The 16,889-nt window shown below is 38.1% G+C and overlaps 1 protein-coding gene across 2 annotated transcripts in view; it reads right to left on the bottom strand.

The window, feature by feature from the left end:
* Window positions 1-12,112, bottom strand: part of LOC101954857 (broad substrate specificity ATP-binding cassette transporter ABCG2) — a 130,106-nt gene extending 117,994 nt beyond the window's left edge. The window contains exons 1-2 of one of the 2 annotated variants that reach the window (XM_040293097.2): window positions 11,864-12,112; window positions 9,860-10,255 (exon numbers count right to left, since the gene is read on the bottom strand). Coding sequence is in view for 1 of the 2 variants with exons in the window: in XM_078021933.1 (XP_077878059.1) it covers window positions 9,948-9,970 (23 nt within the window). In the remaining variant the exon portion in view is untranslated. The remainder of the gene's footprint in view (window positions 1-9,859; window positions 10,256-11,863) is intronic. The other variant, XM_078021933.1, reaches the window with a different exon arrangement.
* Window positions 12,113-16,889: the final 4,777 nt, after the last annotated feature.

Below are 16,889 nucleotides of genomic sequence, written 5' to 3'. Positions count from 1 at the left end.
GGAGGACCTTTCTTCTCTATCAAAAATAGGGAGTCTCCTTGCTCCCTGCTAGAACCTCTAAACAAGCTCTTGAGAACTAAGTGTTACAACCAGAAGAATGGGAAGTTAAACTCCATATATGTATAATATGTCAAAATACATTCTACTGCCATGGATAACCAATAAGAACAATTTAAAAAAAAAAAAAAGAGCTAAGTGTTAGGATATAGATTTTTTTTTCTTTTATTGTGCTGGGGATCTAACCCAGGGCCTCACACAAGCTGGCCTCACTCAGTGCTCTACCACTGACCTACACCATCTTCCCTGCAAGGAGTTTATATTCTAACGGAAAAAGCATGATAAAAATGCATTGGTGTGTAAATAATAGAATTATAGAGTAATATGAGGGCTTCCCTGAGGAGACACTACTTACACAGGAAACTGATGAAGGAGTAGGAGTCAGTTGATGCTAATGCCCGAGGATAGTTATTTCTGTTGTGGCAAAAGACTGGTAACATAAAATTGATCATTCTGGCCATCATGAAATGTACTGTTTTATGGTACTTTTTTTTTTTTTAAGTACATTCACTTTGATGAGCAACCATCACCACCATCCATCTTCCGAATTGCTTTCATTTTTCCAAACTGAAACTCCAGGCCCATTAAACAACAATTTCTTACTCCTCCCTCTGTCCAGTGACAACCATTCTGCTTTCTGACTCAATGAAAGTGACTATTCCAGGTACCAGATATAAATGGAACCATATAGTACTTGTCCATTTTGTGATTGGCTTATTAACTTAACATCATATCTTCAAGATTCATCCATATTATAACATGTCAGAATTTCCTTTCTTTTAAGGGCTAAATATTATTTCATTTTATGTGTAGACGACATTTTGCTTACCCATCTGTCTGCTCATGTGCCACTGCACCTGGATATCAATATCAAGTGGCTTGGTTCCACTTTGGGTTGTTGTAAATAATACTGCTGCTATGAAGATGGGTATACAACTATCCCTCCAAGTTCTTTTTCCTTTATTTTTTTCTTTATTCTTTTAAAGTATATACTCAAAAGTGGAGTTGTTGGATCATATGGTAATTCTGTGTTTAAAACTTTTTTTAAGATGGACACAACACAATGCCTTTATTTTTTTTATATTTGTTTTTTAGTTTTAGGTGGACACAATATCTTTATTTTATTTTTATATGGTGTTGAGGATTGAACCCAGCACCCTGCACACGCCAGGCGAGCATGCTACTGCTTGAGCCACATCCCCAGCCCAATGCTTTTATTTTTATGTGGTGCTGAGGATCTAACCAGGTGCCGCCCATGCTAATCGAGCACTCTACCGCTGAGCCACAATCCCAGCCCCATCTGGGTTTAAATTTTCTGAGGACCTGCCATGGTGTTTTCCCATGGGAGCTGCACCATTTTACATTTCCACCAGCAATGCACAAATGTTCCAATTTCTCCACATCCTAACCAACACATGTTATTTTCTATTTGTGTATTTTTTTCTTCTCTTAAAATGAGTCGTTTTAATGGGTATGAAGTGGTATCTCATTGTGGTTTTGATTTGTATTTCCCTGATGCCTAGTGATGTTGAACTATTTTTTGACAACTTATTGCCATTTGTTTATCTTATTTGTCTATTCAAGTCCTTTGCCCATTTTAAGTGGATTTTTTTAATTATTGAACTGTAATTATTTATATATTCTGCATATTAGCCACTTACCAAATATTTGATTTGCAAATAGTTTTTCCTAGTCTGTGGATTATCTTTTAACTCTCTCTCTCTCTCTCTTTTTAAGATGGACACAATAAAATGATGGTGGAATGTGATGATCATTATTACCCAAAGTTCATGTATGAAGACACAAATTGGTGTGAATATACTTTATATACAACCAGAGATATGAAAAAATTGTGTTCTATATGTGTAATAAGAATTGTAATGTATTCCACTGTCACATATAAAGTTTAGAAAAGATGGACACAATATCTTTCTTTATTTTATTTTTTTTATGTGGTGCTGAGGATCGAACCCAGTGCCTCACATGTGTGAGGCAAGTGCTCTACCACTGAGCTATAATTTCAGTACCTTTTTAAACTTTCTTGAAAGAATTTTCGAAGGCTTGAAAGTAACTTTTGATGCACAAAAGATTTTAATTTTAGTTAGGTGCAATTTACCTAGGTTTCATTTTGTTTTCCTTTGGTTTGGTTTTTGTTCCCTGTGCTTTGGTGTCATAGCCAAGAACTCATTGCTAAGTTCAAAGTCATGAATCCTTTCCTTTCTGTTTTACTTTAATAGTTTTACACTAATATAAGATCATTGTAATTTGGTGGGTTAGTCTCTGTGTCCCCTATTCTGTACCATTGGTCTACCAGTCTGTTTTGGTGCCAGTACCATACTGTTTTTGTTACTTTTGCTCTGTAGTATAGTTTAAGGTCTGGTATAGTGATGCCACCTGTTCACTCTTCCTGCAAGGATTGCTTTAGCTATTCTGGGTCTCTTATTTTTCCAGATGAATGAATTTTTCCTTGATTGCCTTTTCTGTTTCTATGAGGAATGTCATTGGGATTTTGATTGGAATTTCATTAAATCTGTTTAGTGCTTTTGGTAGTATGGTCATTTTGATAATATTAATTCTGCCTATCCAAGAGCAAGGTAGATCTTTCCACATTCTAAGGTCTTAATTACAATTGTCTTGTATTAGACAAAGGTGCCAAAAACATATATTGGAGAAAAGATAGCCTCTTCAACAAATAGTGCTGGGAAAGCTGGAAATCCATATGCAACAAAATGAAATTAAACCCCTATCTCTCACCATGCACAAAACCCAACTCAAGATGAATCAAGGACCTAGGAATAAAACCAGAGACCCTGTGTCTAATAGAAGAAAAAATAGGCCCTAATCTCCACCATGTGGGATTAGGCCCCAACTTCCTTAATAAGATTCCTGTGGCACAAGAATTAAAATTAAGAATCAATAAATGGGATGGACTCAAACTAAAAAACTTCTTCTCAGCAAAAGAAACAATCTATGAGGTGAATAGAGAGCCTACATATTGGGAGCAAATCTTTACCTCTCACACATCAGATAGAGCACTAATCTCTTGGGTATATAAAGAACTCAAAAAGCTAAGCACCAAAAAAACCAATAACCCAATCAATAAATGGGCCAAGGACCTGAACAGACACTTCTCAGAAGATGATGTACAATCAATCAACAAATATATAAAAAAAATGTTCATCATCACTAGCAATTAGAGAAATGCAAATCAAAACCACTCTAAGATTTTATCTCACTCCAGTTGGAATGGCAGCTATTATGCATACAAACAACAATAAATGTTCTCGAAGATGTGGGGATAATGGTACATTCATACAATGCTGGTGGGACTGCAAGTTGGTGCGACCAATATGGAAAGCAGTATGGAGATTTCTTGGAAAATTGGGAATGGAACCACCATTTGACCCAGCTATCCCTCTCTTCGGTCTATACCAAATGGACTTAAAAACAGCATACTACGGGGACACAGCTACATCAATGTTTATAGCAGCACAATTCACAATAGCTAAACTGTGGAACCAACCTAAATACCCTTCAATAGAAGAATAGATTTTAAAAATGTGGCATATACACACAATGGAATATTATTCAGCAATAAAAGAGAATAAAATCATGGCATTTGCAGGTAAATGGATGGAGTTAGATTAGATAATGCTAAGTGAAGTTAACCAATCCCAAAAAAACAAATGCCTAAAGTTTTCTCTGATATAAGGAGCCTGATTCATAGTGGGGTAGAGAGGGGGAGCATGAGAGGAAGACATGAACTCTAGATAGGGCAGAGGGGAAGGGAGGTGGTATGGGGATGGTGGAATGGAATGGACATTATTATCCAAAGTACATGTATGAAGACACAAATTTGTGTGAAATACTTGTATACAACCAGAGATATGAAAAATTGTGCTCTATATGTGTAATAAGAATTATAATGCATTCCACTGTCATATATAAATTAAAAAGTTAATTAAAAAAGAATTTTACAGTTAGTTCATATACTTGGGCCTTGGACAATTTCAGTATGTGATATAAGGTAAGAATAAACTTCATTCTTCTGCATGTGGTATCCAGTTTTTATAGCACCATTTATTGAAAATACCATCCTTTCCCCCCAATGAATGTTCTTCACACCTTTATTGAAAATCTTTTGAATACACATGTGAAGATTTATTTTAGGGCTCTATTCCACTGGCCTCGGTGTCCGTCTGTATGTCCATACCACACTGTCTTCCTTACTATCACTGTTGAAGGTAGGGTTTTATTTATTTTATTTTTTCAAGTATAAATACAGTAGTTTATTAAGGATGTGCAGGGTACACAGAGAGGAGTGGGGGGAAATGACACAGGGAAGAGAAATAAGACATAAAAGAGGGCATGTTTAACAGCAGGGGATCAGTGGGTTCTACATCCTGCAGGAAAACTTAGAAAATGGCACTATTTATGCTGGTATGCTATGAAGGTAGGGTTTTAAATCAGATGTCACAGCAGTTTCAAAGGATGGCACACATTTTCTGTAAAGGATCAAATGTAATTATGTTGAGATTCACAGGCGCAGGGTCTGTCACTGTGACTCTGGCCTGCTACTGCAGCACTGGCGCACTGTAGACAGTGCGTGAACAAATGAGCTTTGCTCTGCTCTAATAAAACTAATCATACAAACACCTGGCTGGACATGTTTGGCCCCCAGACAGTATATTGCCAAGCTCTGGATTAGAAGTCACAGTTTGGCATTTTCAAAGGCTTGAAAGAAGGCTAGTGCACCAAGAACAAGGAGGAGAGTGGAAGGTGACAAGGTAGGAGAGAGGCAGGGGCTCGATCACACAGACCGTGGTGGACCACAGGAGGACTGGATTCATTCTGCTTCACCTGTCACTCACCAAATATCTATCGAGGACCTACAAGGAGCCAGAAGCAATGGTGCATGACTATAATCTCAGTGGCTCAGTAGGATGAAGCATGAGAATCACAAGATCAAAACCAGTCTCAGCAACTTGGCAAGGCCCTAAGCAACTTAGTGAGACACTGTCTCAAAATAAAATAAAAAAGGACTGGGATGTTGCCGAAGTCTGGCTGGGCACAAACCACGAGCCACTGAAGCAGGAACAAACTTTATTTCTGAACTCCACCAGCACACTCCACGCACGCTCCCGGGAACTCCTCCCGAACACCACGCAGCTCCTCCAGGAACCAGAAGCCTGAAATATCCTCCGGAAATCCCTCCTCCTGCACTTCCCCAACCAATGGGAACTCTCCGGGAATCCCCGGGGAATCCCCACAAGAACTCCAAAGTAGTGTGAGAACTGCAAAGTAGCAGCCGAGGCATATAGTAATGCCTCGCCTGTCAATCAATACTATTGGCAAAATGCCAGGGGCCATTCCGACTCAGCTGTGGCTCTCAGCAGGATGTAGCTCAGTGATTAAGTGCCCCTGGGTTCAATCCCTGGTACGAAAAAAAAAAAATGAGAAAAATAAATATAAAAGGAGCTGCGGGCTGGGACTACATAGCAAGTAGGCTCAGTCTTGGGTCTCATAAGTCTTCAATGTGGAAAAGACACTAAGAAGTTTCCAGAAGGGAATGTAGCCCAGTGGTAGTTCTAGATCACTTTCTAAGTATATATATATATATATATATATATATATATATATATAGAGAGAGAGAGAGAGAGAGAGAGAGAGAGAGAGAGAGGGCCTGTGGTTCATGGTTCAATCCCCAGAACTGAAAAGAATAAAATTTTTAATACAGTATCATATTTCTTTTTTGAGTCATGGCATATTCTCCTTCCATCACCTGAACCCTGAGATTCCTGCTCAATCCTTTGCCATAACGCCTCGCTTCAGGTCTTTATTATTTCTGTCTAGGATTATTTCAACAGCCCAGTTTTCTGTCACCAGCTTCACCTTCTTCCAAACTAGCCTCCACATTGCAGCAAGAGACATTTCTACAATGCATTCTGATTAAACGGCCCAATTTACTGTATCTATGACTATTTCATCACTGTCAGTGTCAAGTTTAAGCTTCTAGGATGATATGTAAGACCTTGCGTGATCAGACCCTAGCCAACTTCTCAGCATCATTTTCTGACCCTCCCATTCATGAGAAGTGAGACCTGACAGACCAGGACACTTACTCACGAAAACAAGAACAAGATTAAACGTGGGTTAATACCACCAAAGAATATTTGACACCTGTGTGATTGCTTGTTGGTATTTCTAAAGTACAATTATGACTTGAGAAAAACTTAGTCATAACATCAACAAACTCACATAGAGATGCTTTGTGACCAGAACTGTTAAATCACTTAATCCTCACAAATACTTTATGAAGTAGGTAATATGCGCTGTTCTCAACTTACAAATGACAAAACTGAGGCATACAAGGGTTCACTTCCCCAGGATCTCACATGTGACGGTATCAATATTGAAACCCAGGAATTCTGCCTCTATCATCTGTGTTATTAAACACACTAAGCCCCCACACTAGTCCATAAATGTGGTCCCATATGATATTGAGCGGAGTTGTGCCTGTCATCCGGAAGCATGGCCTCTGGATTGTAGCATCAAGATCGCCCAGGAGGCTTATGAGAAATGTAAATTCTCAGACCTCAGGCCTGACCTACTGAATCAGAATTTTTAAGACCTGAATTTTAGCCAGGTTCCCAGGTGAGTTTTAAGCATGATGAAGTTTGAGAAGCACTGCTCTAAAACTAAAAGCTAAATATAAATAATTTGAACAAAAGAAGTAGAATCAGGATTCTTTTTAATGTGTAGGTCTTAAACCACAATGCAAATAACACAGTCCTTAGTCCAGAACAATATAGGTCATCACAGATCTTGAAAAAAGACGCTAAAGAAAGAAAAATACAGTGAACATGTAAAGTCAGAGCAAATAGGCCTATGTTTAAACCCCAGCACACCCACTGACCAGCTGTGTACCTTTTGGCAAATTCGTTAAGAGGAGCCTCCATTTCTTTATTCAAATGTTAAAATAACACCTCCTTGACCCACACTTCTGGATGGATGTGAAAACTCAAGTGAGAGATGGTGACCCATGATGTGTTTTCTATGGCAGGTGGGATAGTGTGGTGATCAAGTTTCATTTTCTGTTTCAACTCTTTTCAAAAGAACAAATACCTTGTTACAGTTTGGATTTGGAATGTCCTCCCAAAGCTCTGGTGTTGAAAGTTTGGTCCTTAGCTGCTGGGAAGCGATAGAAACTTTAGGAGGTGGGGCCTACATGGAAGAAGTAGGTCACTGGCTTCTACCTCTCTGTCTGCTTCCTGGCCCACACATGCTCTGGCCTTGATGTTCTGCCTCACCACCAGCCTGGAATCAACGGAGCTGAGTGACCGTACACTGACACCTCTGAACCCGTGAGACAAATTTTTCTTCCTTTAAGTTGATTTTCTCAGGTCACAGTGATGGAAAGCAGACTACCATGATTTCTGACTCAGGAGAACTCTCTTTTTTGTAGTGTGGGTTGAGGAGGTAGCTGGAATAAAGAGATGGGCTGGAAAGGAAGTGGCCTGACCTGGGAGATTGCGGCCTGAGTGTTGGGCAGATGGCCATAGAAACCTGAGTATACGTCTCAAATCACCTGTGCCTTTACAATGTCTCAAAAAGTTTAAACCTAGAGTCACTGAGGCTTTTAGGTGCCTGCTTAACACCTATCAGCCATGGGCGGTTGAATGAATTACTTACAGCCATCTTGAGTTCTGCTTGGTCGATACTTGTGTTATCAGGTTCTTTAGACTTTTATTATTATTGTTATTTTGGTGCTGGGGATGGCACCCAGAGCCTTACGTATACTAAGCACATATTCTACCACTGGGCTGCATCCCAGCCCTTCGGTTTTTAGTAACTCCTGTTGGTTATACCCCATGAAAGAGGGGAATGTTATTAGAGGCTTAGTTCAAAAGCTGAGACTCCTATCTTTTTGAAATGGTTCAGTACAGTCATATTAGGCCTCAACAGACCTGTTCACCCTTTTGACCTTTGATTCCAGAACAGAGTGACAAATGGCTTCAGCAAGTTCATGGGAGAAACAAACTTACCTACCATCCCCAGTACATTTCTCCAAGTAAGGCAGACACAAGCTACTGCTCTAGAGTGGAATGTCCAAGATTCTATTTCAGGCTAAGTTTTCTTTCATTCATTTTATGCGGCTCTGTCTCCTGTGGACTCCCAACCACTATTCTCCTTTCTTTTCCCTTTTTGTTACCATTTCTATATTCTTCCTCAACTAGAGACAGAACAGGTACACATCCTACCTATCCATTTTTCCTCTCTTGCCTTGTGTCTGAGTTAAAGGCAACTTTCAAATAAGTACATATATTGTTCAGGACAAGGAGTTACTCAGATTAAAAAAAAAAAAACAAAAACAGTGTTCTTGGACCTCAGACAAAACAGATTCATTTTACCTTTACTCAAATTGATTTTTATAAAGATAATGGATTCATATGCCTTACAATTCTAAATAATAGGGGGAAGAAACCAGTTATTTTTCCAGCATGCATTATTTTTTTCCACATTTTTAATTGGTGCAGTATATGTGTACATATTGATGGGACTTGTTGTTACACAATCCAACAATATAATTTGGCCAAAATCACTTCCCCAACATTTCTCCCTCCCACCTTTTGGTTCCTTTCCTCTACTGATCTCCCTTTAAATCTTAGATCCACCCCCACCTTTGTCTTCCTTTTACCTTTCTAGCTTCCACAGGTGAGAGAACACATAGGAGGCTTAATCGTCTGAGTTTGACTTATATCACTTAATATGATGGTCCTTAGTTCTACCCATTTTCTTGAAAATGTCATAATTTCATTTTTCTTTATAGTATTTTTTTTTTTTTTTTGGTACCAGGAATTGGACCCAGGGCCACTCAACCAGTGAGCCGCATCCTCAGCCCTTTTTCTTTTTGTATTTTATTTTGAAACAGGGTCTGAGTTGCTTAGGGCCAGGCTAAATTGCTGAGGCTGGCTTTGAACTCATGATCCTTCTGCTTCAGCCTCCCGAGCCACCCTGCACATGCGTTATTTTTAATAGAAACCAAAATGTACAAAGTGATCAGCAGCCACACCAGATGAAGCATGATACGGACAGGTAATCCTAAAATTACAAAGAGATTTCTGACTCTGCCTAAAGTAGTCCATATAATCTAAGGAAAAGATCCACATCATCTCTCATTTAAAGTGACCTGTCTTACTACATCTAGGAATTGAAACTTCAAAACTTCGAGACAGTCCATCCAGGCAGGTACAACCAAGGCAGGAATGTTTTCTGATTTCTTCTCAAGTGCTCTATATACATCATGTTTTCAGCCAGATTCCTGCATTCCACCCACATCTTTCAACACCTTCTAGAAATCAAAACTTCAACAGAGGCCACGGAATGGAGGTCATCTGAAAGGCTGTGGGAATCTCAGGCCCATTCCAGGCTGGATTTTCAGTGTTTTTGTTTTTGTTTGTTTATAGTGCTACAGATCAGATGGAGACGCTTGCACATGTTCAGCAAGAAATCTACCGCTGAACTGCAACCCTGACCTTGTGTTTTTGTTGTTGTTGTTTGTTTGTTTGTTTGTTTAATAAATCTCCAGGTGATTCATACATATGTTAAAGTATAAGAAGTACTCATTTAAGTAACACATTTGTTAAGGCAGAAATCAAAAAAAGAATTCAGATTTTCTTCTTAGCATGAAGACAAACAAACTAAAATAGTGCTGAGCACTTTTATAGCACATGCAAGATCCTGAGTTTGATCCCCAGCAATGAAATACAATAAAATAAAATAACAAATATGGAAAACTCACCCCAATTGAGATGTCGGAGGGAAAGCAGTCCAAATCTCAGCACAGGGACAACGGTGGATTGAGAGACTTAATTAACTAGGATCCATACCTGCTACTCAGACAAATGTCCATCCAGGAGTGTCCCTTCCTGCTAGTTCTCAGGGCAAGAGGAAGAATCTGAGATGAAACTTCTCAGCTCCAGCGTGAACCATGCAGCTGTTCCCAGAGTGATGAGGCTTTCCAAACAAGGCAGCCTTCAGGAAACATCTAGAAAAAACAAAGAGCTTTTGCATCTCCCTGAGTCTCTTTTTCTCCACCATTAGCTGGTTGTAATTCACATTTCTTTCTCCACCACTGGGATTCAAACTGACGACAGCATGACGCCTCCAATCAGCCTGGGATCCTCTCCTGGTGTTCCTGCCAAGAGGATGGGAAAAGGAGGAAATCCTTGTCAGAGAGATATTTTTATATCTTGCTCTTTGTGGAATGAGTCCTGACGACAGCATCTCCAGCACTAACGGCAACTTTATTTTGGAAATGGAAGGATCAAAAACAATCCTAGCCATGGTTTGGTTCTGTAAGCTTCCAGTTTTTTGCAATCCGTAAAGTAAGTGAGGGGTCTCCTTCCCTAGGCCCTGCCCTCTAGAAGGAAAAAAAAAAAAAAATACAAGCAGGAAGATGACACTGATTCGAAAAGGGAAGCAAATGAAACCAAAGCACAAACAGGGTTAGGTTTCACTGCAAAGGCCCACCAGAGACCAACCAGGAAAGAGAAGCTGCACTTAGAACAGGCTGTCCTTCTAATGCTGTCCTTTCCAAATCAGAAATACAACAGGACAGTAAGACTATGATAAGAGAAGAATTCTAACCTATCCTAAATTAAATTATAGGCCAGAGAAGAAGGTAAGAAATAGGAAAGAGGATTTTTTTTTGTATTTGGAGAATAAACAGGCTATATTTTATAACCGTATTACAGAAAGCAAAATATCATTTTATACAACTTAAAGCTGCTATAATTCTAACCTGGCATCTTAACTATACACGGGGTCAAAAGCAAAGGAAAAAATGTTTAATATGGTTAATAAATCCTTATTAAGTCTCTAGCATCAGCTTTGGAAGGTATAGAATTCTTGTAACCAGTGAAAATCACCACAGTATCCTCAAACCTGTGCAAATCACCAAGTTATCTATAAGAAATATACATGCACACTAACAAAAATTTGGTTAGTTTGGTTTTACATGTACACAGGATGCATAGGAGCTTTAATACAAAGCAAGTGTTCTACCTAAGCTTTCAAATAATGGAGAGCATTAAAATTTGGAAATGTTGCCGTGTGTGGTGATGTATATCTATAATCCCAGCTACTTAGGACACTGTGGAGAGCAGGCCATGCCCAGCTTTGAGATATTCCATGATTTACAGAATAGTAGTTTTCAGACTGGGCCTAACCCTGAGTTACTTCATTTTATAAAGCAGTATAAAGCAGTAGTTTACCATTAGTTACTCCATTTTGAGTATAAATGCTGAGATAGAATGATTCTACACCTTGTTTGTACAAGTAAACAAGCATATGCCCAGCACAACCAAAAGGCACAAACTGATTTAAAAAAAAAATTAATCAGCGCTGGGGCTGTGGATCAGTGGTAGAGCACTTGCCTAGCATGTGTGAGGCACTGGGTTCCATCCTCAGCACCACATATAAATAAATAAAATAAAGGTATTTTGTCTGTCTACAACTAAAAATATTTTAAAAATTAATCATGCTAATAAAAATGGCCACCTGTGTACTTACCAAGTTAATCAGAAGCACTTGGATGCATGGCTATATCAAATAATAATAATAATAATAATAATAATAATAATAATAAGAAGAAGAAGAAGAAGAAGAAGAAGAAGAAGAAGAAAAGCCAGTCCATGAAATTATTGAACACACCAGAACAACGAATGAGGCAACCTCCCCACATGAGACCCATAAAAGAAGAAGCACCCCAAGACTGGACAGAGCAACATACTGCCCCCATCACCTGGTCACTCCTCACCAGCCTGGCCCAAGAAAACTACCACAGCACCAAACCTCCAAAACACTCCTAGGGCTTCTGCATAGCGTGGTTTCTACTGCTGGTATTGATCAGGGACAGCCTGTTTGTTCCAAGCTGAACTCTGATACTGCTGTCTGTCTGGATTCTGGCCTAGAAAAAGTTTCTGTGTTTTGACACCTCTAGACCCTGGACAAGTTCTTTGACCAGTTAGCTTGTTCCTAATCTCATCTGACCATCTACAGTGACTGTATTCACTTGCTCTCTACCTTTGCTCTCAGTTCATCTTTCAAATTCCTGAGGAAACATTAACTCACCTTTCTTCGCCTTTGTGTGTGTGTGTGTGTGTGTGTGTGTGTGTATGTGTATATACACATACACACATCTATAATACATATGGATATATATATAAAATATAATTGTTTGTGTAAAGTATGATATGTGACTTGAATGTTACAAATATTAGTAGTTAAGATTGAAGAATCTGTGATTGCCCTGCTTATTACTATAAGTTTACCCACAAGTATTTGAGTATTTGGTGAACTGCAATCACTGAAAATTGTGTAGCATGTGAATTTATAGTTATTCAATAAATTTGGACATTGTGGAAAGACACAAATATGTTTGGTCTGTGTTAATGGCATAGTTCATTCACCACAGAGGCTGAGGCAGGAGGATTGCCAAGTTTGAGGCCAGATTCTGATGAGATCCTATCTCAATATAAAACAAAAAGAACCAGGGATGTAGCATACTGGTAGAGCTCCCCTGGGTCAAATCCCCAGCACCAAAGAAAGAAAAAAGAAAACAGTGAAATAAGAGACGTTTATTTTGATTCACAGCTAAATCAATAAAGTTTGACTTCAAACTAAATCAATAAAGGAAAAGAGAACAGGTCCGCATTCTCTCCCTGTAAGTTGAAGATTAGCCATCAAGGCCACATGAATTCTGCTTTTAGAACCAACCAACCCTAGATGCAGCAAAACTTTTCTTTACATACCAAACCCCTATCTCTATCTCAACTTTCCATCCCAAGACTTTGCTTGCTTTTTTTTTTTTTTTTTTTGTACTAGGGGTTGAACCCAGCTCTACCGCTGAGCTACATCCTAGTCCTATTTATTCATTTATTTAATTTTTAAAAAATTTTTTTGAGACAGGGTCTCCCTAAGTTACTGAGGCGGCCTCAAACTTATCATCCACCTGTCTAAGCCTCCCAAATTGCTAGGATTACAGTCTGGTGCCATAGTGCCTGGCTGTCCTGTCCCTCCTATCTGTAGTCAATATAAATTCAATTCAAATTGTTTTATTCTGCTCATATTTTCATTATATCATACCCTGGCTCCTTAGATCTGGTGGACATTTCTTCAACTATTATCTGGCCATGCTGCTGTGAGCTTAGAAAATTTGTTCCAGGGCAAAACTGTGAATGAAATAAGAATACCACTGAATGGAATTCTTAAAAATGGTTAAAAGGACAAATTTTATATTAAATATTTATTTTCCACAATAAAAGAGCCATATAAAATACAGGAGTGGAATGTCTTAATTTCAATATTTTTTGGTGGTACATACCTGTGATCCTAGAAATTCCCAGGAGGCTGAGGTAGGAGGATTGTAAGTTCAAAGCTAGTCTCAGTAATTTAGCAAGACCCTGCCTGAAAATAAAAACAAATTTTAAAAAGGGCTGGAGATGCAGCTGAGTGGTAAAGTACCTCTGGGTTCAACCCCCAGTACCAAAAATAAAAATAAAAATAATTTGTCCCGGGTTGGGGTTGTGGCTCAGTAATAGAATACTCCGCCAAGCACTTTCGAGGCCCTGGGTTCAACCCTCAGCACCACATAAAAATAAATAAAATAAAAGTATTGTGTACAATACAACTAAAAAATAAATATTTTATATAAAAATAAATTGTCCCAGGACAAATTTCTTAAGCTACCAGCTGCTTTTATTTTGGGGAAACAGCTTAATAAACCCTTTAATTCAGAGACCTTTTGATGTAAAAAAAAAAGTTTAATCACCGTATTAAATAAGCATTTCATATTCTGAAAACATGAGAAATAGCAAGTGAAAAAATATGATATTTACTAAGAACTTCTGAATACACTCTTCACTGATGAAGTTAAGGTTTGAATCCAAACCTTCCCAACCATGAAAGAGGGAAAAGATAAGCCGTGCATTACAGTTGTCATGATGATTTCATGCAATATAGGAGACGCCTCTTACTGAATTTGCCATGCTGTAAGTCACCATCCTGATCATTCTGTTGTACAGTACCTGGGACAAAGTTGGCCTTCAATGAATATTTATTGGAATAAAAATAAAGTAAAAAAATAAGTAAATTCCAAGACACACCCTCAAGACACACTTGCATTCACGGTGGGCAATACTGGGTGTCACCTCCTAAGCTCTGCCCTGGGTGGCATTCTGAATGCATTCTATCACTAGCTGCCTCTTGGCCTTTGCTCTACTGTGGTGCAGTGTGTGCTTGAATATTTCTCCCAGTGTCTTCCCACCAGACTTTCAGGATCAAGCGATTCCTGGGCAAAAAACAAAAGCAAAATTGCCCACCCCTGGATCAATCCAGATGAAAACTGATAGTAAACTCAGGTAGTACGCCAAAGGAGATATTTGAAGAGAACCAAGCTGCATCTGTAAGGAATTGCACCTGAGGTGGCTCACATTTGTACTGTATCAAGGTCATGATCATCCTACCATGTCAAGCTGAAAAGGTCAACACTGGCTAGGCAGTTGGACATGTTTCCTTCTCTGCTTTGCACTTGTAGATGGTTCTTTAAAAAAATACTTGAAACCTCTTACGGAAGAAAAGAAATTCCACTTATCTATTTTTATACATTTCTTATATTATGGTTAAAATATATATAGCATAGAATTTTCCATTTTAACCATTTTAAGTGTTTGATTCAGTGGCATTAATTATGTTCACCATGTTGTGCCACCATCATCTTCATGTTCTTCTCCTGTTAGTCTGTCTTCTGTCATTTTAATTCCTAGGCCCAGCCAGAGAAGCTAAGATGATCGAGAAATTTTTTCCTCACCAAAAAGTTAACATATAATTCTATGATATTAAATATATGATTAAGACAATTGTAATTCAATATGGAAAGAAGGAAAGAAAGAAGGGAGAGAGACTAGAACCTACCAGTTTAACAGTAAGAGTAGGTTAACCAAATGCAGCAAATGCTTACAAAAGAACATTATACATCTGGGGCTGGGATGTAGCTCAGTGGCAGACCGCTTGCCTAGCATGCACAAGGCCCTGGGCTTGATCACCAGCATTACAACAGAAAGAAAGGTAGGCACTGTATTGTCAAAACACCAAGAACAAAGACACACATAAAAACACCTTCATGAAACAAAACTATGTATTCCTTATGTACTCATTTATGTATGTAAATACATACAAAACCTCAGTAAAGACAATTTCCAAAATGGAAATAATCTCTATGAAGTATCTAATTGGAATGTGAAAATGCAAATATACTTTTTTTCTCTTTCCACATCTTTTATTGGTACATTAAAATTGTACATATGATGGGGTTTATTGTTACATATTCATTCATGCACAAGTATAACAAAAGGATTTTCCCAACATCACTCCCCAGCACATCCCCCAAACCTCCTGCCTCTCTTTCCACCTCTCCTTGGTTGATCTCCCTTTGATTTTTATGAGATTTCCACCCCCAACTCACCTTTCTTTTTCTTCTCTAGCTTCCACATATGAGAGAAAACATACCATCCTTGACCTTCTAAGTTTGGCTTATTGGTCTTAACCTAATGATCTCCAATTCCATTCATTTTCCTGCAAACAACATAACTTTATTTTTCTTTATGGATGAATAAAGAAAATGTAGTACATATGTGTATATATGTACATGTTCCACATTTTGGTATATATGTATATACATGTATATTTACCAAATGTGTATATGTACCACATTTTCTTTATCTATTTATCCACTGATGAAAATCTAGGCTGGTTCCATAGTTTGGCTATTGTGAATTGTGCTGCTATAAACATGGGTACACATGTATCACTATAGTATGATAACCTTAATTCTTTAGGATAAATATCAAGGAGTGGTATAGTTGGATCATATGCTTGTTCCATTCCCAGTCTTTTGAGAAACATATATCATGATTTCCATAGTGGTTGTACTAACTTACAACCCCACCAAGAGTGCAAAAGTTTTCCTTTTTTCCATATCCACTTATTATTATTTGTTTTTTGATTGTTTGTTTGTTTTAGTTGTTGTTTCGTTCTGCAGATTGAGCTTAAAGGCACTTAACCTTGGAGCTATACCCCAAGACACTTCTATTTTTTATTTCAAGACAGGGTCTCGGTAAGTTACTTAGGGCCTCACTAAGTTGCTAAAGCTGGTCTCAAAATTGTGATCCTCCTACCTCAGCTTCATAGTTGCTGGGACTATAGGCATGTGCCACTGTGCCCTGATATTATTTGTATTCTTGATGACTGCTATTCTGACTGGTGTGAGATTAAAATCTCAGTATAGTTTTGATTTGCATTTCCCTACTTGCTAAAGATTTTGAATATTTTTCATACATTTTCTGGTCATTTGTATTCCTTCTTTTGAGAAATATCTTTTTCATTCATTTGTATATATATATATATATTCTAGATACTAATATATATATTCTAGACACACTAATCTTCTGTCAGAAGAGTAACAACTAGCAAAGATTTTCTTCTATTTTATAAGTTCTTTCTTCATGGTTTTGTTTGTTTGTTCGTTTGTTGTTTGTTTTTTTGCTGTGAAGAAGCTTTTTAATTTGATGCCATCAATTTATTAACTCTCAGCATTATTTCCTGAGAAATAATGGGTTTAGAGTTCCTATTAAGAAAGTAGTTTCCTGTGCCTATATGCTGGAATGTTAACCATACATTTTATTCTAGGAATTATAGTTTCTGGTCTAATTCCTAGAACTTTGATCCATTTTGAGTTGGTTTTGTGCAGGGTGAGAGAGTCTAGTTTTATT

Source organism: Ictidomys tridecemlineatus, chromosome 9 (genome assembly GCF_052094955.1).
Source record: "Ictidomys tridecemlineatus isolate mIctTri1 chromosome 9, mIctTri1.hap1, whole genome shotgun sequence".
Taxonomy (NCBI): domain Eukaryota; kingdom Metazoa; phylum Chordata; class Mammalia; order Rodentia; family Sciuridae; genus Ictidomys; species Ictidomys tridecemlineatus.
Note: the sequence above shows the minus strand (reverse complement) of the source record. Positions and strands in the feature narration are given on the sequence as shown.